This window comes from Sceloporus occidentalis, unplaced genomic scaffold, assembly GCF_023333645.1.
Source record: "Sceloporus occidentalis isolate IW3139 unplaced genomic scaffold, rSceOcc1.0.p SCAF_6, whole genome shotgun sequence".
Classification (NCBI taxonomy): Eukaryota; Metazoa; Chordata; class Lepidosauria; order Squamata; family Phrynosomatidae; genus Sceloporus; species Sceloporus occidentalis.
Window position 1 is genome coordinate 36,765,771 of NW_028316986.1, and position 27,454 is coordinate 36,793,224.

The window sequence follows — 27,454 nt, forward strand, 5'->3', positions numbered from 1 at the left end:
TCAAGGGAATTTAAGAAGAGCAGGTGAAAGGAAAGCCATTTTCTATATACCAAAGTTTTCTTTAATAATAATTTAGAATGTATGGGGATTTTGTACAGAACCTTAGGCTATGGTTTAATTAGCATAACAGTCCACCCAGCCTTGCATGAAGCCACTTCTGCACAGAATGTATTAACAATTATATAACCATTCTTACAATACATTTTGTGTGTGTGTGTGTGTGTGTGTACAGATAAACCAACTAGCCATAAGAAATGAAAAGAAAAATACAGCTAGTCTGAAGACTTGAAATGAAATGCTTTCATTAAATTTTCAGTGGCAAGTCTAAACAGTCTTACTAAATTTGAAATCGTATATGCTCAAATGTATAATGTATCCAGTATCTTACCCTGATTCTTTGACCATACCCCAAAACATGCAACCTATATACCGACAATAAAAAGAGCCATATGGCTGTATCATCCACATTATTTCCTTATGTTGCAGTGGTGAATGAAAAACTGAAAATGCATAGTGTACTAGAACATGGTCTCAGCACTCTGGGCTGCCTCAGCCATGCTTCTAAGCTTGCTGATTCTTCATGTACAATGCTGCTCTGATCTGGTTTCTTCTCTGGCTGTTTTCTTGGACAACAGGTACATTTGCTGCCCTTAAACAGGAGACCTAACTTCAGATTCTGATCTCTCCTGGTACGGCTGGATGCACTCCAGTCAGAAATTCTGGAAATAGTCCTGGATTAGATGGATGCAGCATCATACAGTTCCTGTTCTGTAACTAAACTGATCAGATCTGGTCTTACTCTATGGGGCAGCAGAGAAACAAATATTTTTTCTCTTTACATGGCAGTTGTATATATATTTAATGAGGCTCATCTCTACCCTAAACTTTGTTAACAGGTAAAGTAGTAGTCCCACTTTACTCTGCTTTAGTTAAACCTCACCTGGAATACTGGTTGAAAATATATTGCAGAAATAATCTAGTTTGAGACCACTTTAACTGCCCTGACTCAATGCTAGGGAATTCTGGAAACTGTAGTTTTCTGAGGCATTTAGCTCAGGAAGCTGTGGTGCCACAATAAACTACAGTTCCCAGGATTCCATAGCACTGAGACAAGGGAAATTAAAGCAAATTATTTCTGCTTTGGAGGTCTTTAAGCAGATGTTTTGGACCACTGTCTCCATTCTGGGTACCACAGTTCAAGAAGGTTATCAACAGGCTGGAACATGTCCAGAGAAGAGTGACTGAGACAATTTGGAAATCAAGCCTTATAAGGAATAGCTTAGGGGATTTGGTATGTTTAGCTTGGAGAAGAGAAGATAGAGAGTGACCTGATAGCTGTCTTTAAATATCTGAAGGATGTTATGTAGAAGATGGAGCTAGTTTGTTTTATGCTGCTCCAGAGACTAAAACATTAACCAAGGATTCAAATTCAAAGAAAAGAGGTTTCACTTAAACATTAGGAAGAATTTTCTTGTAGTTTAAGAGCTATTCAGCAGTAGAACAGACTGCCCTTGAGGGTGGTGGAATCTCCATCTTTGGAGGTCTTTAAGCAGATGGCTATCTTTTAGGAGTGCATTAACTGTGCATTTTTGCATGGCAGGAGGTAAACCAGATGACCCTTGTGATCCCTTTCAAATCTAAAAGTCTATGGGTCTATGATTCTAGGGAGCTAATCACATGCACATTTAACTTGGCTGCATCCTAACGGGATATAGCCAGGATGCGGAATTCAGGCGTGAATTATTGCACATAATTCATCACTGATTCCACTGGCCAAGTACAGCCTGGCTGCATCCCGGCTCCCAGGAACACTTCAGCAGCTGCTTTTCCAAGTCAGAAAGCTCCTGGCTTTGAAAAACAGCCTCTAAAGCACGCTTGGGAGCCAGGATGCAGCCAGGCTGTACTCAGCCAGCAGAATCAGCGGCAACTTACATACGATAATTCCCACCTGCATCCCGTGTCCTGACTGCATCCGGTTAGCATGCAGTTGGATTAAATTGTGCATGTGATAAGCTCCTAGGACCTGCTTTCCACATTGCTGTCCATTTTCACTGTTCTCTCCCAAATCCATTCCCATTTGTATTTACCCTACTCCTGATCCTTCTCTTCCTCTTGCTCCTCCTCTTTAATAAATGCATTGTTGATTTTTTTTAACACAAGTATATACAAACATTCCTCTTTATCCATGTCACCCTGTCTCTGCTTCTAACTGATCTGCCATTGTCAGCCCTTCCCACCTCAGTCTCTAAACACATTTTGAAAGAAACAAGAGGAGGACTAAAAAAAATACAACAAAGAGAAAGGAGTGGAGGACGCGTTTTCAGCAGTTTTGCTCCCCTCTTCCATCAGAGATTTACAGAAGTAACTTCTCTCTTGAGCACATTCCCAAATGGCATGAGGACTGCATGTTGCTGATCCTCCTGCAAATTTATCCATGCTGCATCTTCTCAATTTGTTATGTTTGAAGCTGCCTTTCCATTATAAAAATTTTATAGGCTCCATCGGGCCTGGCCTGAGCTAAGAACCTGAGCCCTCCCTCCAGTCCATCTGCCTTGGTCCAGGCCTCAGAGGGAGAGAAGAACTGCTGAACCTGATCCCCTTCCCCACCACCATTCCCTTCTCTTTTTGTGTCATGTCATTTTAGACTGTAAGCCTGAGGGCAGGGAACCGTCTAATTAAACATAATAATTATAAAACACTCTGAGAGCCTTTAGGGCTGAAAGGTGGGGTATAAATACCATAAATACACAAATAATAAAATATAATGTAACTCCAGGGCTTACATAGTAACATGATTATAAAATGTTCTAGTATGCCCACTCTTTATTCCAGATTGGCTACACAAGACCAACACTACTGTGGCCACAATGGAAGACCTATTGAAATAAAAAAAAAAAGTTTGGTTCTGGTATTGGGTTGCAAAATAAATATGATCACATTTCAAAGTAATTGATTCAGTAACAGTATTATTTACCTCTTACTGATATTTGCAAACTATTTCATGTTTCATTTTTTCTTCAAGAAAACAGGAATAGCAATAGCAAGTACATTTCTATACCGCTTTATCAGTGCACTTAAGCACTCCCTAAGCAGTTTACAAAGCATAAGCTAATTGCCCCCAACAATCTGGGGACTCATTTTAGTGACCTCAGAAAGATGCAAGCCTGAGTCAAGTTTGAGCCCTTTTGCTGGTATTGAACTCGCAGCCTTATGGTTTGTGATTGAGTGGCTACAGTACAGGCATTTAACCACTGCGCCACCAGGGCTCCAAATTGCTGGATAGCAAAGAAAGAAACAGATCTAGTAATGGCTGTGCTTCACAGCAGTCCATATGTGACATTTTATGGCATGCATCATTGTGTCCAGTCTATCATAGCCCAAGAACCAGCTATGGCTGGAGACAGACACTCCTAGTCTCTGCAGTCTCTTGGAACTTCAGTGACAAACTGAATCTAGAACTACACCCAAGTAACACAGATGTAAGCCCAATTAACTTCAGTAGGATTTAACCCCATATAAATGCATACAGAACTATAGCCTCAGCCCCAATATAAGTACAGTTGGCCTTTCTTATACACTGATTTTTTTTATACACACATTCAAGCATTGACGGTTTGAAAATGTTCCCCAAAAGTATAAATTTCAAATATCAAACCTTGATCTTCCATTTTTTATAAGGGACACCATTTTGCTATGTCATTATATTTAATGGGACTTGAGCGTCCACAGATTTTGTTATACACGGGGGATCTTGGAACCAAACCCCAGCGTATAACAAGGGTCCACTGTATCTATAAATGGAGGGGTGGTGGTTTTGGAAAGTTGAAAGATAATGAAAGTTAATGTGTGATTAAGTAGATGTCTTGACTGTGTATTTGGTGTTGCACCACTTGCTTTACATTGACTTTCACACTTATAATGAACAAATAAATTTAAGATAATTTATAAGTGTCATTTTTTTTGGCATTAACCATAAAATATACAATAACTAAAAACATTTGAGGATTTTTTAAAAAAAAATTGATTTCACCAATTCACAAATTGGAGAGGACAAGTTTTGTCTTGATTGTCAAACAGTTATGATGTAAAGCAGACTCATTAAATCATAAGTACTTTAACCTTTTCTCGAAAGAACTGGACGATTTAAAGATTTATAAAGATATTTTGCCTAAACTAAGAAGTGACTCACATTTGACATGTAGTGAAATGATAATGGTGATTTCAACAGGCACTCTAAGAGCATTTCAGTCCCAGGAGAGTAATTCAGTTCTGGTTACCTCTTTGCATTTTGAATTTAAACTTTTTTTCTAGGCTTTTAATGTGCTGCTATCTGCCAAACCATGACAAAGTTACACAGATATAATTCAGCAAACTAAAGGCTAACAAAATTGTTATACAATAATTGCAGACACTGAATTTAAAAGAAACACTCCAAACTGCAGATTCAGCAGACCACCCCACGTTTAGAAAATACGGAGAAGAAAGACTATACAGTGGGTCCTTGTTATCCACTGAGGTTTGGTTCCAGGACCCTCCATAACAAAATCCGTGGATGCTCAAGTACCATTAAAGACAATGGCATAGCAAAATTATGTTCTTTATATAAAATGGAAAATCAAGGTTTGCTATTTGGAATTTACACTTTTGGGTGTGTGTGTGGGGGGATATTTTCAAGCCATGGATGCTTGAATCTGTGGATAAAAAAATCCATGGATAAGGAGGGCTGACTGTATTTCTGTTCCAGCCAGCATTTTGGTACTGATTGCTTCACACTGAAGAGGCTTTCTGTTTCTGTGCTATTTTTAGTCTTTGTTTTTAATTTAATGTTTTAAATTGTTTTAATTCTATAGACTCTTTTACAATAATAATAGTGACTCTTAATTGTTGCATGTTTTTAGCTATATGTAATTTCACTTGTATTTTATTTTATCCTGTAAGCTGCCTTGAGTCACAGTTTTTTGAGGGGGGGGGGGTAGGGTATAAATAAAATGACTGGTTGATTAGTAAATTCTTAAAACTATAAGAAACTTTAAGAACATTTTTAAAATGTCTTTAAAATGTACACCATCTATTCAGTTAAATATGTATTACTAAGTAATATCTCCTGGCTTGGTCCCTACCCCAAGCCCCCATTAAGAGCCAGCAGTAGGATCAAGTAGAGGAGATTAATTCAGCTTCTGACTGGGATGCAAGGAGGATGACATTTCCACCTCTTTCTTGGTAATGAGCAAGACTGAGGCAGGGAATTGTGACAGGAGTCTTGTTTCTGATTGTCACCGGCTTCCTTCCCAGTGGGAAGGAGATGGTCACCAGCTAAACTGATCTACATCTCTTGATGCAGCTGTTGCTTGGTAAAGTAGGTTTGGAAAAGCATTTATGGTTGTGACAATAGTACCACAATTGTGACTACATGGCATTAGTGTATACAGAGCGTTACACATCCATAAATCTAGGTTGCAAATTCCTAACTGCAATATAGAGTGCCAGCCTTATTTTTTTTAATCATTTTAATATTTAAGCTTTGTTCATTTAGGAGAGAAAATAGTGCCAGCTGTGACAAAGTATACTAGGAAAATTATACTTCAATCTTAATCCTACAGTGTATCCATAATAATTCAGCATGTCTTGTTTATTAATTAATAATAATAATAATATAATAAATTGTTTATTTCTATACCGCTTTTCTGGAAATCAAAGTGGTGTACAACAGATAAAATTATGACCAAATGTCATGATACAGTATAAAACAGTTGAAAATAATATTACAATATAACAATCAAATACAGTTATCTAAAAACAGCATAATTATATAGAATTAAAATCAGAAAATAAACACATAGCTTAATCAATTGGGGAGTACTTTCACTACAAAGAGTTGGGAGGGTAAGCTTGTAGGAAGAGGTAGGTTTTTAATGCCTTTTTGAAGGCTTCCAGTGTCCCACTGAAGCGGATCTCTTCCGGAAGAGCATTCCAGAGAGTGGGCGCTATTGCTGTATAAGCTCTTTGATGGGTAATTGCCAATCTCACCTTAGGGTGTTCAAGTAGTAATTTCCCTGTAGTTCTGAGAGTGCGGGGTGAATTATGCAGGGAGAGGCATTCCCTCAAGTAACCCGGGCCTGAGCCATTTAGGGCTTTAAAGGTAATAACCAACACTTTGTATTGGGACCGGAAGCGAATTGGCAGCCAGTGAAGAGATTTTAATACGGGAGTTATATGATCTGATCTAGCTGTTCCCGTGATCAATCTGGCTGCAGCGTTATGAATCAGCTGAAGCTTCCAAACCTGATACAAAGGTAGCCCCATGTAGAGTGCATTACAGAAATCCAAACGAGAGGTTACCAGTGCATGTACTACATTTTCTAGGTCCTTTCGATCCAGACAGGGACGCAGCTGGCGTATCAGCCAAAGAATTGATTGCCCCAGATATTACATTCAGCATAGTTACATCAGTTACGTCACTTGGGTTCAAAAGAACCATAGTCTAACACATCACAAAACTTCTGTGCATTGTCTTTGAATGGCATCTATATAGACAGAACCAAAAAGTATGACAGTCCTATGTACCATTATGTCATCCAAGTTGTTCATAATATTATTGAGCCAGTCCTATAGGAGTTACTAACTCAACATGTTACATGTTGCATATTGTATTCAGTGGTAGCTGTCCACAGGCATGTGCCTTCTGTCAAATCTGCCTTGGGCAGTTGTGGGGCAAATACACTCTGAGCAAATTTGGGTGTCTGTTGAGGAAGGAGAGTACAGTGAGCCCACACCATACATGGATTCCTTATAGGTGGCTTTCAGCATACGCTGAAGCCGCTTGGGAAATGGGCGAGTGCCCCGCCACGCACACATTGTTGCATGGCGAGCACGAGCACCATTATATCCAATGGGGATAGTGAATGGTGCACATGGCCATGGGGTGTGCACACGGCTGCGCAGCGAGCATAAGGGGCTCAAGCTTACACATTTTTTGCTTTACACCGGGGGGGAGGGGGAGGGCACTGTATATGAAAATCCTGCAGTACAAACAGAAGACCAGTCAATTGATGTTGGATGTAGTGTTATGCAATGTTTTAGATATTTTTTAAAAAGATTATTTTTAAAAGATTTACCCTAAAATTTAGGGATTACATATCAAATAAGAAAATGTGTTTATTTCATGTAATCTACACTGCCTATTTTCAATTGCCTGAGTCCAGGCTGTGGAATTCCATTCCAAGGGAGGATAGGCTGGCCTCATTCCTTTTGTTCTTCTACCAGCATGTGAAGATCTTTTTATTTAGGTGAGCTTTTGGCAACTGACTGGCTTGTGAGAAAGGAGATTTTAATGGAAGTGAGTGTACTATCCTTTGAAAAAAGACACCTGATGTACATTTCAATTCATTATGATTGAAATTATGGCTCCAGAGGTTGTTATGAGGCAATATTCTGGCATGTCCCTACACTGTAGAAAGCAATTTCAGGTGCTGTTGAATGTTGGTGGCAACTATAGTGTTAAACTTGGCAGGCACCAGCCAAGTTCTTTGGTGGAAGCCAGAACAAGTTAAACAGCCGTGTTGACCCTGATGGGTTTGGAGGCCCAATGAAAACATCTTGGACTGCCTGAAGGAAGAGGCCCCTCCCTCCTCAACTGTCATCTCGGCCTCAGAGGGAGCCATCAGGCAGACCCAGCAACATCTTGAACTGCCTGAAGGAAGAGGCCCCTCCCTCCTCAACTGTCATCTCGGCCTCAGAGGGAGCCATCAGGCAGACCAGCAACATCGTGGACTGCCTGAAGGAAGAGGCCCCTCCCTCCTCAACTGTCATCTCGGCCTCAGAGGGAGCCATCAGGCAGACCCAGCAACATCAGGGACTGCCTGAAGGAAGAGGCCCCTCCCTCCTCAACTGTCATCTCAGCCTCAGAGGGAGCCATCAGGCAGACCCAGCAACATCTTGGACTGCCTGAAGGAAGAGGCCCCTCCCTCTTCAACTGTCATCTCGGCCTCAGAGGGAGCCATCAGGCAGACCCAGCAACATCGTGGACTGCCTGAAGAAAGAGGCCCCTCCCTCCTCAACTGTCATCTCGGCCTCAGAGGGAGCCATCAGGCAGACCAGCAACATCAGGGACTGCCTGAAGGAAGAGGCCCCTCCCTCCTCAACTGTCATCTCGGCCTCAGAGGGAGCCATCAGGCAGACCCAGCAACATCTTGGACTGCCTGAAGGAAGAGGCCCCTCCCTCCTCAACTGTCATCTCGGCCTCAGAGGGAGCCATCAGGCAGACCAGCAACATCTTGGACTGCCTGAAGGAAGAGGCCCCTCCCTCCTCAACTGTCATCTCAGCCTCAGAGGGAGCCATCAGGCAGACCAGCAACATCAGGGACTGCCTGAAGGAAGAGGCCCCTCCCTCCTCAACTGTCATCTCGGCCTCAGAGGGAGCCAGCAGGCAGACCCAGCAACATCTTGGACTGCCTGAAGGAAGAGGCCCCTCCCTCCTCAACTGTCATCTCGGCCTCAGAGGGAGCCATCAGGCAGACCAGCAACATCTTGGACTGCCTGAAGGAAGAGGCCCCTCCCTCCTCAACTGTCATCTCGGCCTCAGAGGGAGCCATCAGGCAGACCAGCAACATCAGGGACTGCCTGAAGGAAGAGGCCCCTCCCTCCTCAACTGTCATCTCGGCCTCAGAGGGAGCCATCAGGCAGACCAGCAACATCTTGGACTGCCTGAAGGAAGAGGCCCCTCCCTCCTCAACTGTCATCTCGGCCTCAGAGGGAGCCATCAGGCAGACCAGCAACATCAGGGACTGCCTGAAGGAAGAGGCCCCTCCCTCCTCAACTGTCATCTCGGCCTCAGAGGGAGCCATCAGGCAGACCAGCAACATCAGGGACTGCCTGAAGGAAGAGGCCCCTCCCTCCTCAACTGTCATCTCGGCCTCAGAGGGAGCCATCAGGCAGACCAGCAACATCTTGGACTGCCTGAAGGAAGAGGCCCCTCCCTCCTCAACTGTCATCTCGGCCTCAGAGGGAGCCATCAGGCAGACCCAGCAACATCAGGGACTGCCTGAAGGAAGAGGCCCCTCCCTCCTCAACTGCCATCTCGGCCTCAGAGGGAGCCATCAGGCAGACCCAGCAACATCTTGGACTGCCTGAAGGAAGAGGCCCCTCCCTCCTCAACTGTCATCTCGGCCTCAGAGGGAGCCAGCAGGCAGACCAGCAACATCTTGGACTGCCTGAAGGATGAGACTTCTCCCTCCTTTAACTGTATTTTTATTGTATTAACGATTTTACTGTACACCGCTATGATCATCGCGGAATAGCGGTCTATAAATAAAACATATTATTATTATTATTATTATTATGAATATTAATTCAGTAAAATTAGAAAAATCTAAGCATGAGGTAGAATTCAAAAGGATATCCAGTTGTTTCTAGATATAGTTTCTAGGGTTGCATATTTAGCATTGACACCATGGTCAGATGCTGTTTTGAGTTCCATTCATGGAAGAAAAGAGGGATACAAACAAATGTGTTTGAGTGTATTTGTACAAATAAATAAATAAACAATGCAACATCCTGAACCAGGGATGAATATGGCCCGAAAAGTGATCTGTGACAGCAGTTATTCCACATTTCACAGGGAATTAGTGCAAGTATGCCACTATTTTTATTCATTGTCAACCTAAAAGCTTTGTGATAAGGCAAGTGAGACACTTAACCAAGTCTAAATAACCAAATATCTCAATGCCTGCTCTTTGTTGCTATGCATGTTTGCTTACTTTACTCTTTAGTGGTGGCTCTTCTATAAAGTAGTGAAATTATTTTATTTTGAATATCAGGTTGTTGATAAAACTTGTTTCTACACTCAAGATTTAAGCCTAGAATAATTAGACCTATTATTGTCTTTCCTCCATGTACCATTATATTTAATTTGTACTTTTTATCATGTTGATATTCACTGAGATATGCTAGATTCACACAATGCTTTAGCTATGCTAAATGGTGCTGATGTTTTATTTCACTCACCTGCACACTAAGATGATTCCATTTCTTCACAAGAATTCTCCCCAGTGTCATTACCTTTATCGGTGGCTGCAGCCCATTTACAGTGCGGTAATAAAACATGGTCTCTTTCTCAGAGATTGTAAGCTTGAACACAGTCTGCCCATCAACAGCTTTATCCACCACACACCTTTGTAAACAATAAAGAAGAAAAACCAAAGGTCAGTTCCTAGAAAAGTAGCTGGGTTGTATTAAACAGCAAAAGGGAGAACAGAGAGGAAAAATATGATCTGACTACTTTATGGAAAATTATTTATAAAATTAGGCTGGAATCTTATTGGGGGTAATGAAATAAGGGCCATTTGAAACTTCTGAGGTTTACATATTACTGGACAAGCTACCATTACTGCAAAAGGGAGGTTTGGTTTATATAGTCACTCCTCAACAGATTTTTTTATCCATGAATTCACCGCTTGACTACAGTAGTGTAGTCAAGCAGTCTCCCTTATATAAAATGGCAAAATCAAGTGTGTGTGTGTGTGTGTGTGTGTGTGTGTGTGTAAACTTGATTTTGCCATTTTATCTAAGGGAGACCGCTTGACTACACCAGTGTACATAATGGGATTTGAGCATCCACAGATTTTGGCAACCATGGGAGGGCCTGGAACCAAAACTCAGCAGATGTTGCATCAATAGGCTATGCATTTGTACTGTATATGTTATGTTATATAAATGCAAGAGTAACTAGTTTCTATGCTCCAAAAAGAAGGTTTGTATGCTTTGTGGATCATCCAAAGAAATCCAAAATCTATCTTGCCTCCTCCCGTTCCATTACTAGGTTGAATTTTACTTTGGCAGTGATTGTGGAATAGTATTTTCTATCATGCCTAAGAACCAATGGGGTGGAATGGGGAGGGGGGGATAGAGTAGGTCATATGGTATACACATCAGTTTGTTTTTCAACAACTGCCTATCCCACACCATCAGCTGCTTGACCTTGCTCTTCCCCTGCCTAGCTCTGGCTTTGTCACTAAATTCATACGAATTCATATCAGGTCAGCATACATGAAATTATAACCTCAGATGCTCTAAAATTTATGAACATTGTCAGTAAACATGAGCACCAGTGATGAAGAACATTTTAAAATGTGCCAGGCATATAATGCCAGGTATGGATGTACACATGTTTATACACATATTAGGGCACAGGGTTGAAGGGATTTAAACTTTAAAGCTCCATCCCTTGCCCACTAAGATTAAGAGATGGAATTAAGGAAGAATTTCAGATCACTGATAATTTCCAATGCTTGAGCTCAACTTGTGTAATAGTGAAATGCAACATAAGTGTCCGGGGTGGTGGTGGTATGTATAGTGGGATATGCCTCTGTCATTATGTTAGCATCATAGATAAAAATTAACAGCTGTTCAGTATTAATTTATATTAGTCACCTTGTTTGATAACTTTTTTGCATTAGCTTGGCAGTCTAAGGCTAGAAAAAGATTTCAAGGCTAGGAATGGATGAGGGAAAAGGATATGCCTCTGTTATATACAGTTCTCTTGGCTGTTTAGGGGAAGATGGGTCATGCTTGCACACTTTGATTTCCTTTATAACCCTTGGGAGTCCATTGGCCTCAGCTTGGAGGGGGTGCACCCCAATCTAGGGTCTTTGTAAGGCCAGTGATGGGGAACTTGATCACTGGCTGGGGATTGTCTGGGTAGAAGTTGTTGTTTAGGGGCCCGTTTCTACCATCAGCTGTGAGGGGATGTTGAACAAAGGGGCTGGAATGCTTTGTTATATCTAAAACTAGTAAACCTATGCTATAGCAATAACATGTGTTTGTGTTCAGCATCAGATGAATTCTTGGGAAGGCCTGGAACTGCACTCAGTTCCAGAAGAGAACAGTAGGCACCTCAAAGGCTAGGGCATCCTCTGGTGCACTTTTTAGCACCAGAAAGGACCCCAAAATCTCAAGGTACTGAGAATGTCAGATTGGATTTAGGCCACTATATCCACACTGTTGTTAGAGACAGAGCATATTGTCTGTATCAGGATTGCTTGGTGGTAGGTGTGTAGAAAGACTTGGGAGTGGGGAGAAGTACTAGAGCTACATATGAATTAATGCAGTTTAATAATAATAATAATAATAATAATTTGTATACCGCCCTCTGGCAAACCAATCCGGGCGGTTAACAACAGTAAAATATAAAATATGACAATTAAAAACCCTTTATCCCTCCCCCCCTTAAGACAGTATTAAATAGTATAACATATTAAAAACACAATATCAAGCATAAAAACAGCAATTAAAACTAAAAACCCTGATATCCCTCTGTTGATCCTCAACCATCACTAAGATGGGGCCACGGGAGGAATGAGGGAATCAGGGAACCTGGGCCGGGATGGTTAATCTGGAAAGGCCTGCCGGAAGAGATCCATCTTGACCGCTTTTTTAAAGCTGTCTAATGATGTTATCTGACGGATCTCATCTGGCAGGTCGTTCCAGAGTTTGAGGGCAAGAGCAGAGAACGCCCTCTGGGAGGTCGCTGCAAGCCTAGATTTTAGAGGCTGCAGTAAGTTCCTCCCAGAGGACCGGAGAGCACGGGGAGGATTGTACGGGAGGAGGCGGTCCCTAAGATAGCTTGGACCCAAGCCATTTAGGGCTTTAAAGGTGATAACCAACACCTTGTACTGGGCCCGGAAGCTGATAGATAGCCAGTGGAGGGACCTCAAAACCGGAGTAATGTGGTCCCTCCTAGATGTACCTGACACAAGCCTGGCTGCCATGTTTTGAACCAGCTGTAATTTCCGAGTCAAGCACAGGGGTAGCCCCATGTAGAGTGCATTACAGAAGTCAAGGCGTGAGGTTACCAGCGCGTGCACAACCGTCTCGAGATCCCTTACTTCCAGAAAAGGGCGCAGCTGGCGTATCAGCCGAAGTTGATAACAGGCACTCCTGACCGTCGCATTTACCTGATTTGTCATCAGGAGCGACGAGTCAAGGAGCACCCCCAGACTGCGAACACAGTCGCTGGAGGAGAGTGTGACCCCATCCAGGACTGGAGGTTGCAACCCAATTCTTGGTTTCGGGGCCGCTAACGTGAGCACCTCCGTCTTGTCTGGATTCAGTTTCAATCTGTTTTTCCTCATCCAGCCCATTACCGCCTGAAGACATTCATTGAGAGAAGAGATGCCATCGGAATTCGAGGCCGACGAACGAGATACGGAGAAATAGATTTGGGTGTCATCAGCGTACTGATAACACCCAGCACCATAACTCCGTATTATTTCACCCAGCGGCTTCATATAGATGTTAAATAACATCGGGGACAAAATAGCCCCCTGAGGAACCCCACAAGTGAGGTACCTCTTACTGGAGCTACAGTCCCCGAGTAGCACCCTCTGAGACCTGCCCGAGAGGAAGGACCGGAATCACTGCAAAGCAGTGCCCCCGATACCTAACCCCTTCAGGCGGTCCAAGAGGATGCCGTGATCTATAGTATCAAAAGCCGCTGAGAGGTCTAAGAGCACCAATAGGGTCACACTCCCCCTGTCAATGCTCAGACGCAGATCGTCGGTCAAGGCAACCATGGCAGTCTCAACCCCAAAGCCTGTCCTAAAACCAGTTTGAAATGGGTCTAGATAATCGGCTTCATCCAAGACAGCTTGGAGCTGAAGGGCAACCGCCCTCTCGATCACCTTGCTCAAAAATGGCAGCAATGACACCGGCCTATAATTCTTCATATCCAGGGGGTCCAGGGAAGGTTTTTTCAGGAGCGGCCTAACCGCCGCTTCCTTTAAACAAGATGGAACATGTCCTTCCCTGAAGGATGCACCGATGATATCCGTGAGGAATCTCATCAATGCATCCCCCCCCCCCCCGGACGGCCAGCCATGATGGGCAAGGGTCAAGAGGGCAAGTTTAACATGACTTTAACAGCCATGGGTGTATGCTATTGAATTCTGGGTTTTGTAGTTTTGTGAGATATTTGGCCTTCTTTGTCAGAGAGCTCTGGTGCCACAACAAACTACAAATCCCAGGATTTCAAAAGATGGAGCCATGAAAGTTAAAGTAGTGTCAAACTTTCCCCACTCTTAATAGGGAATGTCTGCCTCGGGATTAATAGGAGTGGTGGTAATGTCATCCCAGCCCCTATTTCCTGTTACAGTGTGTTGTTTCCTGCTGTGAGAAGCAAGAGGGAAGCAACAATTTGTTTCTGATTCCAGTTGATGACTAATCAGCTGAGCAGTGGAAAATAGTGGATCAGGATCATGAGCCATGCAAGTAACCAAAAGCCACATACATGATACTGGTTGCCCATATATGATATATACAGTTCTGATAATCTGGTCATGTTTGTTATAAATGCAGCACTTGAAAGCACAACTATAAAATTATTAATAATGTTTATTCCTAATAGGTTCCCTTAATTCATAGGTGAGGGACACAATTTAGCAAAAGGTGCTTTACAGCTAAATGTAGCAAAGACTTTTTCCATCCTTTTCAGTGAGACATGGTCATGACAATAACCATGACAGGTTTGTCACTAACTTGATTTTAATCAGATAAGATAAATGGTGTTAGACCATTACTCTCTTTCAGTAATAATTTTGATCTCATCAGCGTTTGTCAACAGAATTTTCAAGGAAAACATGCAGCCTGCAACTTTACTAAAAATGCATTTCTTAACACACTGCCAATTCTGTTTGCATGTAAACATGTTAGTTTTTCGTTAACAAATATTTATCAGAAGACACGGCCAAGTAGGAAAATATTTAGGAACTGGATTTACCCAGTTCCTGGATAAACAATAATTGGATAATCCAGGGTTTATTAATTTTGCTTATCTAAAAACAAATACCCTCACATGTGGACCCTCACAGGTGTCATGACTTTAACAAGACAAGTGACCTTGATGTGTAGCACTTTAAAATCCTGAAAGTTGTTTTCCCCAAACTGTGTGCTTTACAACTTATTTATCACTAGATGAAGGCATGCTGTATCTTAAATGTCATAATCACACCTGTTTCCATTAGAAAGAATATTTTATTTCTTAGAATAAGGCATAGCATCTCTTCTGGAAGTTACTCCTCCTAGTTCTTTCTTGGATTTGGAAACATTTGGAAACTGTTAAAGTTGTCATGCTAGCAAAATTTAGTGGGATAATGGAAGGGTAACTCTGAGAGAAAGCCTTCCAAGCCACATGAAAACATTAAGCACTAGTATATTCTGGGATTTTAAAATTCTACAGTCAAATGATCATCAGTGAAAGAGTGCATTCTTTTATTATATTCTTACTATGTCATAAGTCATTTCTGACTTATGGCAATCCTGAAGCAACTCTATCACAGCATTGGATAGACCCCTCCTCTTTTGATATCAGAGTTGCAATAAAATACGGCTAAGAGGCTGTACAGACTGGCCTTTAAGGCTGGATTGGGGACAGAGTCAGGGCATGGCATCTACATGAAGCACACCCTGGCTCTGTACCCAGGCCAATGTGATGCTGTGCACCACACCACACAGCGGATGGTGTCACAGCACTCCTCTGGTGTTGCGTCTAGATGACACAGCACCAAAGAAGTGCCAAAAAGCTGTGGTGCCAGTGGTGCCAGTGGCTACGGCACCCTTTCCATTGCGCAGAAAGGAGAAGCTTTTTGTGGCTCCTTTTTGTGCTGCAGAAAGGTGAGATTGGGGCTTTGGCATGCAGTTGCCATGGCCCCGATCTGACACTAAAAGAGACAGTTTGTACAGCCCCTAAATAGCTCTTCTAGGACCCTGCTGTGGATGCCATTACAGTGGTGCCTCGGGTTACGAAATTAATTCGTTCCGCTGTCAATTTCGTAACCCGAAAGGCTTTCGCAAGCCGAATCCCCATAGGCGCTAATGGGGAAAAGCCGCTTTTTGGTGCGAAATCGCGCCGAAAAGCACCAAAAGTTTTTTCGTAACCCGAAAAAACTTTCTTAACCCGAAACAGTTTTTTTAAATTAATTTTTTTCGTATCCTGAAAATTTCGTAACCTGGGTAATTCGTATCCCGAGGTACCACTGTACTAGGATTCCTCCATCACATGTAAGCTAGTACTAGGAGTTGCTTGAGCTCTGTTTTTCTGGATACTCTGGAGGAGGTGAGAAATGCCAACAAAGGGGTGACACCAAAGAATCAACAACTCAGGTAGTCCTGCATGCTAATCTCTTTTGCCTTGGAAATGCATGCCTAGCACTCACATTCACACCACAATGTTACCCCCTTAGAATACTGACTTCAAAGAGATCCAAACCCAAATCAAAAAGGCACCACCATTTGGCCTTTTTCAATACATTGAATTTTGTCCCAGGGTTGAAATTCACTATTAATATTGGTGCACTTCCTTTGTTTCTTTGGCTTAGTCCAATAATAGGCATGCATGCTGCCAGATTACTTGGTTAGTTCCTTGTTCTCTCGCCAACCCTCATTTGCCTAGGAGTGACTGAGTTCTCTTTTCCTCTATGGACGTGTAACAAGAGGAGCAACTATATGCAGGTGCAGTATCTCGGTTAGTCTGGCCTACTCTGTTCCAACGTAACACCTTTGAATTTCTTAGTCCTTGTGAGTATGTGTAGTTGTGTGTTTTTGTATGATTGTTGATTTCCTCTTTTTGAAATAAAACTCATTATTTGTTAGGACCCTGCCTCTGGAATTCTTTGTGTCTCTGGACTTGGTATTTGGTCCCAAGGCTACGTAACCCAGCCATTAGACATTGCTACCATTGAGCTAATTTTAATTCCCCAAAATCTCAAGGGTTTACAGGGGTGTCTGGGCAATATTTATTCAGAGGGAGTTTGCTTTTGCCTACCTCTGAGGCTGAGAGAGTGTGACTTGCCCAATAACACTCAGTGAGTTTCCATGGCTGAACAGAGTTGTAGTCCAATGCTCAAACCACACTATGATGGAACCCCACATGCCTTTTTGTAAATCCAAAAGGATTTGGTGTGGGTTTGTTTCAACAATGCTTTTTTCTCACCACTCGAAACTGGCAGGTTCTAGTCAATGACTTAATGTGTCTTGTCGAAGCAAGTGGGTTTTATCAGAACTTATTTATATGTGTCTCAGAAAATCAGGGAATACTGATTACTGATGCAACCAACAAGTGCCAGTGTGTTGCCATTTACTTAACATTTGTCTGTTATTACTTACTTAACATATTGTGCCTTCCATGTTGAGTATCTTATGTACATTATTATTATTATTATTATTATTATTATTATTATTATTATTAATAACCTTTATTTATGAAGCGCTGTAAATTTACACAGCGCTGTACATGCAATCTTTTTAGTTAGATGGATCCCTGCCCTCGGGCTCACAATCTAAAAAGACATGACACAGAAGGAGAAGGGAGTGGTGGAGGGAAAGGGTAAGAGGTCCAGCAGTTCCTCTCTACCTCCAAGGCCTGGACCAAGGCAGATGGACTGGAGGGAGGGCTTGGCTTCATAATGGATGGTTAATCATTTTGCAGGGAAAATACATACTCTCAAGTAGGATAATGCATATACAGTACATAGCAATACAGGATATGGCTTGATAAACAGGCTCCAACAGAACATCAAATAGTAAGCGACAATTATGCAATGGTAAGTGACAATTATGCAATGCCTGGGAAGGCTTCTCTGAACAGGATGGTTTTCAACTCTGTTTTGAAGCTGGTTAAAGAAGTGATGGCTCTTGCTTGTGGGGGAAGAAGGTTCCAGGAGTGAGGGGCAGCAAGTGAAAAGGGGCGAATCCGGGATGGGGCAGAGGAAATCCTGGGCTGAGTCAGCAGACCTTGACTACCAGAACGGAGGGCCCGAGTGGGAAGGTGAGGAGAAAGAAGGTCTGATAAGTAAGGAGGGGCCAGTCCATGGAGGGCTTTAAATGTCGACAGCAGGAGCTTATACTGAATGTGGAAAGGGAGGGGGAGCCAGTGAAGGGATGCCAACACAGGAGAGATGTGGTCAGCACGGTGGGTGGAAGTGATAATGCGTGCAGCTGAATGTTGAACAGAGATTAAAGGACGGAGGTGAGAAAGAGGAAGCCCAGCCAGGAGGACGTTACAGTAATCAAGTCGTGAGATCACTAGGGCATGGACCAGGATCTTGGCAGTAGAGGTGGAGAGATATGGTCGGATTTTGGCAATATTGTACAAAAAGAATCTACAAGCCTTGGCTGTGGTCTGGATCTGAGGGTTACACGACAGAGAAGAGTCAAAGATAAAACCAAGACTGTGGGCTTGCTGGACTGGTTGAATAGAAATGTTGTCCACAGAGACAGAAAAGGAGAGTTGAAGGGTGGGCTTAGGAGGAAAGACAAGAAGCTCTGTCTTGGACATGTTTAGCTTCAAACGCCGATGGCGCATCCACTGCGAGACAGCTGTGAGGCAAGATGAAACTTGCTGTTCAAGCCTTGGAGAAAGGTTAGGGGCGGAAAGATACAGCTGGGTGTCATCGGCATACAGATGGTAGGAAAAGCCAGAAGAGCTAATGAGTTTTCCTAAGGACAGTGTGTAGAGAGAAAACAGAAGGGGACCCAGAACAGAGCCCTGGGGAACTCCAACAGATAAGGGAACAGGAGAAGAAGTCTGACCGCCAGCAACCACTGCAAAAGATCTGCCAGACAAGTAAGATCTAAACCAGTCAAGAACAGAGTCTGAGAACCCAAGGTCAGAAAGTACATCAACTAGAAGACAGTGATCAATGGTGTGAAAGGCTGCAGACAGATCAAGAAGGATGAGAACAGAGTAAAGGCCATTAGCCTTGGCCTGTAAAAGGTCATTCGAAATCTTAGTGAGAGCTGACTCAGTAGAATGCCTTCGGTGGAAACCAGACTGAAAGGGATCGAGGTTGGAGTTGGCTTCAAGAAACTCAAGACAGCGAGAATAAACAACCTGTTCCAAAACCTTAGAAAGAAAAGGAAGAAGAAAAATCGGATGATAGCTAGATAGAGAGGAGAGGTCAAGATGTACAGTATATCAAGTGGTAACAATGGCAGCCAAATCCAGTTGTAACACATCAAAATATGGAAAAGTCAATGGAATAGTGGTGAAGATTGTCATGGATTTGAAGGGTTAAAACACAGCACACAGGGAAATGCTTGATGTGTGTGTGTTTGGCCATGAGCATTCAGCAGAGTGGCAAGGCTGATCAGCACAGCTGAAGCTCATTGGCTCAAGGACACTGCAGTGTCCAAGTGCACGTAGCCATGGATGATGAAACATGTGTCTGGATTGCACAGGAGACACATGACATGGTTACACACCTGAACTCACTGGGTTTGGGAGACCACATGGTCTGGAGACTATATAAACCCAGAGGTTGCAAGGGATAGCTTGTGGGTTTTGAAGTAGGAATTGGATTGGTATGGTTTGGAATTTTAGAGATCTAGTTTTGTATAATAGCACTGTGAATAAAGAGCACTTTGGGAGACTTTGTTTCTCTGGTGGTTTATCAGAAGAAGCTATACCATCGGTTTGCTCTGTGTCCCTGGAGGTTCCTGCATTGCTGCAGTTCCTGGAAGACATCCAGTTGCTGTCATCCCAACTTGGGCTTTGGAGCCACGCTTCGGCTTCTGGAAATTTGCCAGCTCTGCTCCAAGGGTCTGATTTAACCCCAGGACTCGGAGTCGCTGACAGTGGTTGTTGGACCCCAGCAGTTGTGCTGACAAAGATTTCTACAAGGCACATCCAAATTTTGGACTAATAATAGAAATAAGGGAGGATATTGAGCTTTTGATTGCTTAATTCAATAGCACCAGCTTTATGGGACCTTCATGCAGCAATAGAAAAGTTTACTGGAGGTTTTCAGGTTATTTTGGCCCTAGATTCCCAAGGCATTCCAAGCTCAGAGCCAAAATAACTAACCTCAATTGGCCTTTGAAGCTAACTACTTAAGATATGTTAAAACAGCTAATGAGAAATTACTGGGAATGCTAAAAATTCCAAGTTACTAATAAAAACTAGTGCAAAGATGAAGGTTTAGCAACTTGCCTTATTATTCTCAATAGTGTTCTGCTGTTTATTAGTAGTGGCCAGATTGGTCATCATTCAGTTTTGGAAAGATTTAAAGGGAGTATGTGTGACAACCTGGTATAATAAGGTATGGAAACTAAGGTATGAAATAATTAACAAACTTCAAATAGTGAAAAGAAAGGAAATAAAATACAATTTAACTGTGATTTGGAATTGTTCTGTTGAATATATGGTGGATTAGAGGAGGTAATGCTGGTCTTACAAAGTCTTTTAAGAGGGTTTTTTTTTTTTTTTTTTTTTTGGCTAACTCTTGGGCTCTACAAACCACCCCTAAGTGTCGGCCTGCAACTTCTCCTTTTCATACCGGATCAGGGCCGCAGCAACCTCATGCCATGGCCCCAATCTGGCCTTCCAAGGGCGCAAAAAGGAGCCACAAAAAGTGGTTCCTTTTTGCGCCCTCAAAAGGGTGCCATAGCCATGGGAGCACAGCTGTATGGTGTCCCTTTGGCGCTACATCATCTGGACGCAGCCCTGGAGGCACACCGGGATGCCACGCACTGTCTGGAGTGGTGCATGGCATCAGGGCACCCTGGGGAGCACAGGTGGGTTTTGTGTTGTCAGACTCCTGGGCCCCGACTCTCTCCCCAGGCCAGCCTTTCAGGCCGGTCTAGGGCCTCTGTAAAGAATTACTTTTGACATCGTTTTTTGTGGGTTTTTCGGGCTATGTGGCCATGTTCTGCTAAACTTGGCCACATAGCCTGAAAAACCCACAAAAAACTATGGATGCTGGCCATGAAAGCCTTCGACTTTACACTTTTGACATCTTTTATTTTGATGTTATGGCTACATAACATAAATGAAATGTAATTTTGTGTAATACTGGGGGGATCAGGGATGATGCTATAATATAAAATCTTTTTTTAAAAAAAAAAAAAAAGGAATACAGTTATACATAAAATAAACAGTGTGATATTGTGGGAAAATGCTGTTTCTCTGCATGGTATTTTAAAAACCTGCTCCCCTGTCTCCAAATACTTCCACTTGAAACAATTTGGGTCAAACTGTCAATCTTTCTCTGTCCACTGCCAAAAGCAAAACTCTCCTCGGCCTTTAACAACTCCATGGCCTGTGCATTTAACCGAGGGAACCTGCCCCGTAATATCACCTGTATGTTGGAAAGAAATCTTTATTGGTTAAATTTATATATTTATATGTCAATATTTGTACACTATCCTGCTTCAATATTTGATACCAGGGCATTTAGAGAATTTTTTTTAAAAAAACAACAAAACACACACTTAAATCCAAAAAACGATCTAATAAAACATAAGTCCTAAATAAATGCCTAAGAGAAAACTCAAACCACTTAAAATGTATAGAGTGAAGAATGTTTCGGTGCCTCAAGGAAAGTAACACTGGTACCAAGTGTTTAACTGCATCAAATCTTGGGAAGCTATTCCATACTACACCAAATGCAGAGCCAAGCCTGTTCACACATTTGTGACATGGTTGCTTAAGCCAATCATAAGGCAATCATATTGGCCTCGTAGCTAAATATGCTAAAGGTTACAAATGTCATTTGTATATCTCATTTAATTCTCGGTCTTTTATCCCATGCCTTTGAACATCTAGCTCTTTCACTTTCCTGTACATTCTGTTGGTTAGTAGGCATACAAGTAGGTTTGAGAAGAGTCTTGAGACTGGCACATCAGCAGGGCAAAGATTGGTGAAATTGGGGCCCTAGCACGCACACACACAAAAAACCTCTTGGGTGTTCAGTGTCTCCCCCTTTCCCTTCTTCTCTCTGAATGGGTAATCTCAAAGAGGAGGGTGCGTGCAATATGAAGCTTGATGTTCATGAGATTTAGGCCATTTAAGGCTTTAAAATTAAATTATCAGCACTCCAAATAGTATGCACCCTGCTGCTTTTCTGGCCTTTGCACACTGAACAGGAAGGTCTGAGAAGTGCTTAGTTAAGCACATTAAGCAGAACACACTTGCAAAGGTACTGTGGTTGGTTCCTCTGCCTTAAACAGCCCTTTTTAGAACTTCCCATTCAATGCATTAAGGTTTAAAGGGAAGCCAGGAATGCAAGAATGTTCACATACCCTTACACACTTTATCCTTATAAGTGTATAGGGAAATGTCTGTATAGAGCTAATATCTACAGCTAGTCTGCCTGTTTTACAGTAATTAAAGATGCAAGAATACTTGTTCTGATCCTCACCATTTCCAAACTAAAAGGAATAAGTCTCCAGCGATGCCCAATCAGTTATCCAGTGCTGACAGAGACCACAACTTGAAAAAATTACTTTTGAACTATAAATCCCAAAGTTACCATGGGATTCTTTTCCAAGCCCTGCTGGAAATCTAGGAGAAACACAAACTCCTAGGCATTCCCTTTACAAGATGAACAAATAGGCCTATCTGAAACAATGGGCCTCAAATATTTCTGCATGGCATTTGACCCTAGTTATCTTACATAGCTGCCCTAAAAATTTGCAAGGTACCGGTTTCAAAGGTACTGGTACCAGTACCAAGTATTCAGTTTCCTTTCTTGTTTGAGACTGGTTGTATTTTTGTTAGCAGAAAGCCTGATAAAACTCTCTTTCTTCTTCAGCTGTGCTTAGGCTCTTAATTCCTTTCTCTTTAATTCTTGACTTGTTCTTTCTCCACAAAATCCTATGACTTCTTAGTCTGTAGGATTGTACCCTCCTCGAGAGAGGCGATGGGATGCGGGGAAGAGGGATGAAACCGACAACACTTTCTGTTTCTGTTTCTATTTGGAAACAGGTTCTGAGATAGTAGATCATCATATTTTACAGAATCTACAGAGGAATTCTTATGTATGCTTGAGAAACAACCCTCCATCTTTCTAGGAGTTTAAATGATGCTGAATATTGCCTTTTGGATTTATCTTATGGGATACCTTGAGTCTTTACTATTAATTACTGTTGTAAATAGTTGTTGAAATAAAGACTGGGAGAAGCTGGCTATAGTTGTGGGGAGTGAATGCTCATAACACTCAGTTGTATTTTTCCACTAATCTAGGATAGCTACTCTTAGAATTGATGAGTGTCTAGCAACTATAGCTCAGTTACAAAACAGAAAGAGAATCTAGGTGAAGTGGAAGAGATTTGTTTTATGGGTTTCTGTACTTTATATGGAAAAGTAGAAAAGGAATATCATATTAATAGTATCAAACTCCAAACCTTGTATGCCATCATTGAAAACTCTCCTACATTTATTGATGAGAAGAGATTTGTTCCAAAATCTTAATCTGGTATCATGCTGATTATAGTACAGATGCAGTCCATGCTCACAATTCAGGGAAAATGAGAGAAAAGATAATTTTGCACTGAATAGACAGGCCCTCTCTCTGAACGTATGTCTTGTTATCCCTATGCTTCCTCAGACATTCTATCTCTAATCTGTGCACCCCAGAACAATCTGCAAAATTTATTTCCTTGGCTTCTACTCAGAGGGGACTCAGTTTTTAGAGACATCTTTTATGGTAGATTTTCATGTGCACAACATGGCCAGCAAGGGAGGGAAGCAAAATACATTAACAATGTTCTCAATGAAGAAGATTCGGTTTGTATGTAAAATACTGGCTTAATACTGGCTCCTTTGTCTAGTGCAGGGGTGGAAATTATGTGAACCTCGAGATTTTGTTGGATTGCATTTCACAACAACCCTATCTATCTATTTATTGTATATTATATATTCTGTGTAATACTAAAATAAATATTATATGTGCAGACAATGCTGTTTCTGTGCAAAAAAGCAAATGCAAATTTCAAGCAGAATAAATGTTGCACAGCAGCAATATTGCTCATGATGAAATGTATGACATGTGAGGTACCAAACAAGGGGTTCCCCTAGAATCTATTCCTTATATACCTATCATTTCATGAAAAAAACTTTTACCATGTGATTGCAACTGACAAGCAGCAGAAAACTTGCATTCCCTTGCTACACCTAGAAAGTAACAGTCTGTGGATTTGAAAATAAAATACATATTTGAAAATTAGGGTTCTCAGATGTTTTATTTTATATATGTTGTATTTGGACACTTGAAGTCTGGTTCCATATAAGGCTGTACATGATGCCACAAATCCTATATGTCTTGATGTGTTCAGAACATCAGAGCAGCTGTACTCCCAACAAGCCAGCCTCTGAGTACTTGGTATGCAGCTATCCGGCCTTGAATACCAAATGCCACAGATCCAATGACTGTAATTATGGCTAGCATAGTGCCACTCTTCCTTCTTTTTTCTTACCAGCCAGGCAGCACACTCCAAATCCCATGTTTTTCTATGTTATGTAAGTGGGAACAGCAGACATCAACTGCACCCACAACAGATCAGCCTTGTAGCATTTGGTCATGCAACCAAATAACAAGCAAAACCTGCTAAAATTCCCTCTTCAGCACGGTCATTAAAGGTACAGGAGCTTTCTATAGTTTTCACTCTGGCAATCTTAGGCCTAGTACATATGGGTGGGAAGCAGCGTGGTGGCACCAATTTTAGGGTTCGGGAGCATGCAGCAACCGCACGCTCCCGAACCCTAGTACATACGGGCACCATTATGATTAGATATGCGACATGCAGTGTACAGATGTCACTGACAGAAAGGGGCATCATAGGGCTATGTTGCTGTCCTTATGACATCTCAAAAAGAAGCCATTCTAGGCGGCTTCTTACTGCCTGCACATCATTGCCATGTGGTTTGGTTGCTGCGGCAATGATGCACAGCAAAGAGAAGTGGCATTTTGCTGCCTGTCTGTCCAGGGCCTTAGTTTTCCAGGAGACATGAGATTGACCTTACATTGACCTGGGAAACAGAGAGCACTGCCCTGTATTGCTGTTTGGAAAACCAGCAACCCTGTGAAAAATATAATAGTGAACTCTTTGTTACTTGCTTAAATATATGATTTAGCTCTTACCATTCATGTGTCACCAGATGCAACAGGTGAATTGAAGGCATATAAACTCAGATTCAGAATTCAAATGGGAAAAACAAACTCCCTACACATAGAACAAGAAAAGAGAGTAGGGGCAAGAATAATACAGCTTCTGTCATGGTAGCTTTCCACGTGAAGAAGATTCAAGGCTAATTTTTAGGTTACAGTTCCCAGAATCACCAAGAAACTGTCCTAAAAGTAATGGCCAGAATCCTCCATGTCAATTATGAATGTGTAACTTAGAGTTGCAAACTCAGAACTGTTATATAATCCCTAGGTAGCCCCTAGTGTAGGGATTATGTAGGGATTGTAAAAATCCCCCAATTCCTATTTAGTAGACACTGTGACTGATGGGGTTCTGTTCCCTTGTGGACTGGTAAGCAACTGGCTGACATCCCCCCCCCCCCAGTAATTTCTAAGGTGAATGGGAATTGTGAAATGGTCCTGCTTCTTCCTGTGGAATAAAGGCGGGTTACACACCGCCATGAAAGTACGGACTCAGTCCGTACTAGGGTTAGGAAGGTGTGGTGCTTCCACACACCCCTAACCCTAGTACGGACTGAGTCCGTACAAAATGGCGGCCCCCCTTCCACATGGGGGCCGCCATGACGACGTCACGACTGCGCTACCTCTATACGTTTCGGAGCTCCTTCCTGGTTTGCGGCGCCACTTTGCCTCGCTCTGCGCAGCCTTCAGACAGCTGCGCCCAGCGAAGCAAGGGAGAAAGGGGCCAAGCGGCCCCTTTCTCCTTCTCCCCACCACCACGGGGTGTCCTTGGGGCTTGAAGCCCCAAGGACACCCCTTTTCAGGCTGCAGGGAAGCGACGTTTTGCTGCTTCCCCGCAGCCTGAAAAGCGGCGGATCGGGGCCTCAGTGGCTGCCGTTCTGGCAGCTGAGGTCCCGGTACACCGGGGAAAGGGGCGGGTGCAGCCTGCCCCAAATGGGAGGTCTATAACCCGCCAAAATTACTCATGGAAGCAACTGACTGCTGCTTCATGGTTGACAGACGAACAGACCCCCATCTATCACAGCTGCTGCATCCCAGTAAGTGGGAAATGGAGAGGAATTGGTCCAGAATTCACCATAACTACCACACTTACACATCATACAGAATTCTAGTTTGCATTTCCAAACTTTGGTTTTTTTGCTACAGAGAAGCAATCAAACCTGTCAGTCCAAAATAGTACCATGTAGGAATACTGTACCAAATTATATTTTGAAATTGCTATAAATTGTGCTTTGGATCAGAGTACTATCGAACGGTAATTTTGTCTACTACTACGGCTGATTTTACAGATTAAGTAAACACCTGCCAGCTACTTACATTACACCTTCTTTCTCCGGTTTCAGCCACACAGTTAAAGTAAATGAAGTTGCAAGCTTTCGGGCATGTGGGGTAGAAAAGCAACTCTGCAGATTATGAAAAATAAAACTTGATAAATTATTAGATGGTCCAGGGTGCAAATCATTTTTGTCTCTTGTGATGCAGATGCCCAGGCCTTCTGAAAGCATGACAATATAGGAAGCAGGTGATGATCTGTATGGACACTCCTGAGTGCAAAACTGTTGGGTACATGAATGAATATTTTCAACAGCTATCGAACTTTGACAAAATGCCTTTCGCTCTGACTGTCCACAGGTAGCTTGGGTTGGCACAATGGAAATGTTTTTGAAAGCACCCACGTTTTCAAGTCTAGGGAAATGTCCCTGTGTGCTGGCCAAGGGTAAGGATGGATAATAAGCCATGATAAATGTTTCAATGGCATGAAACAGGAGACCACAGTGCAAGGGGAGAGCCAGGCAAATCATGTTTACAGGAAGGTCTCCTCTTGATAAGGCATTCCTAAATAAATAATGACAACAGCATCAGTGGTAATGCCTTTGAGTAGCCTGCTTTAGAGATCAGGCAACATTTCATCTTAATTTGAAATCCTGGTGGTGCAAAACTTCTCATGACCAATGGCACATGCTTGGAGAGTAGTAACACCTGAAATCAAACACAAAACAACGTGTAAGTCATATGGATGGGAAAATCTATCAGATTCATTTTCTTCCACATTCAGTTTTTCATATATGCTATTTACAAATTTTGGTACGTTCTTCTGAAATGAAATGAAACAAAATTTTCAGCCACTGCATGGGCCAAATTCTATACGTACTGTTATTCCTAGTATGGAAATGACTACATTGTACTTGACTACCTGTATGTATTAAAGTTGAGGAGACTTTAAAAGAAGAGGTTACAACTCTAATGCAGACATTTAAACCAGACTTTGAAGAATTAAGCATGCAAAGTCTTGGGCCTAGATGAATAAATATGCCAGTTTAGATTTCTTTTCCACTCATTTCCCCCCTGTCAAATCCTTTCCAATCTGAATATGAAAAAAATGTTAATTTTGAAAAATTCATATAAAAAACCAATCTGAATGAAATTCTCTCCCATTCCTAATAAAAGAAATATGTGCTTTGTACAAAAGCATGTATGTTTGGCTAGTCTGACGTAAATCTGTTAGGAAAGAGGTTACATAA

At 42.3% G+C, this 27,454-nt stretch overlaps 1 protein-coding gene across 1 annotated transcript in view; it reads right to left on the reverse strand.

Annotated features, from left to right (window-relative positions):
• The window catches only part of USH2A (usherin), a 665,032-nt gene extending 638,298 nt beyond the window's left edge, over positions 1–26,734 (reverse strand). The window contains exons 1-2 of the mRNA XM_089528326.1: positions 26,250–26,734; positions 10,003–10,168 (exon numbers count right to left, since the gene is read on the reverse strand). Of these exons, the coding sequence (XP_089384452.1) occupies positions 10,003–10,168; positions 26,250–26,734 (651 nt within the window). The remainder of the gene's footprint in view (positions 1–10,002; positions 10,169–26,249) is intronic.
• Positions 26,735–27,454: the final 720 nt, after the last annotated feature.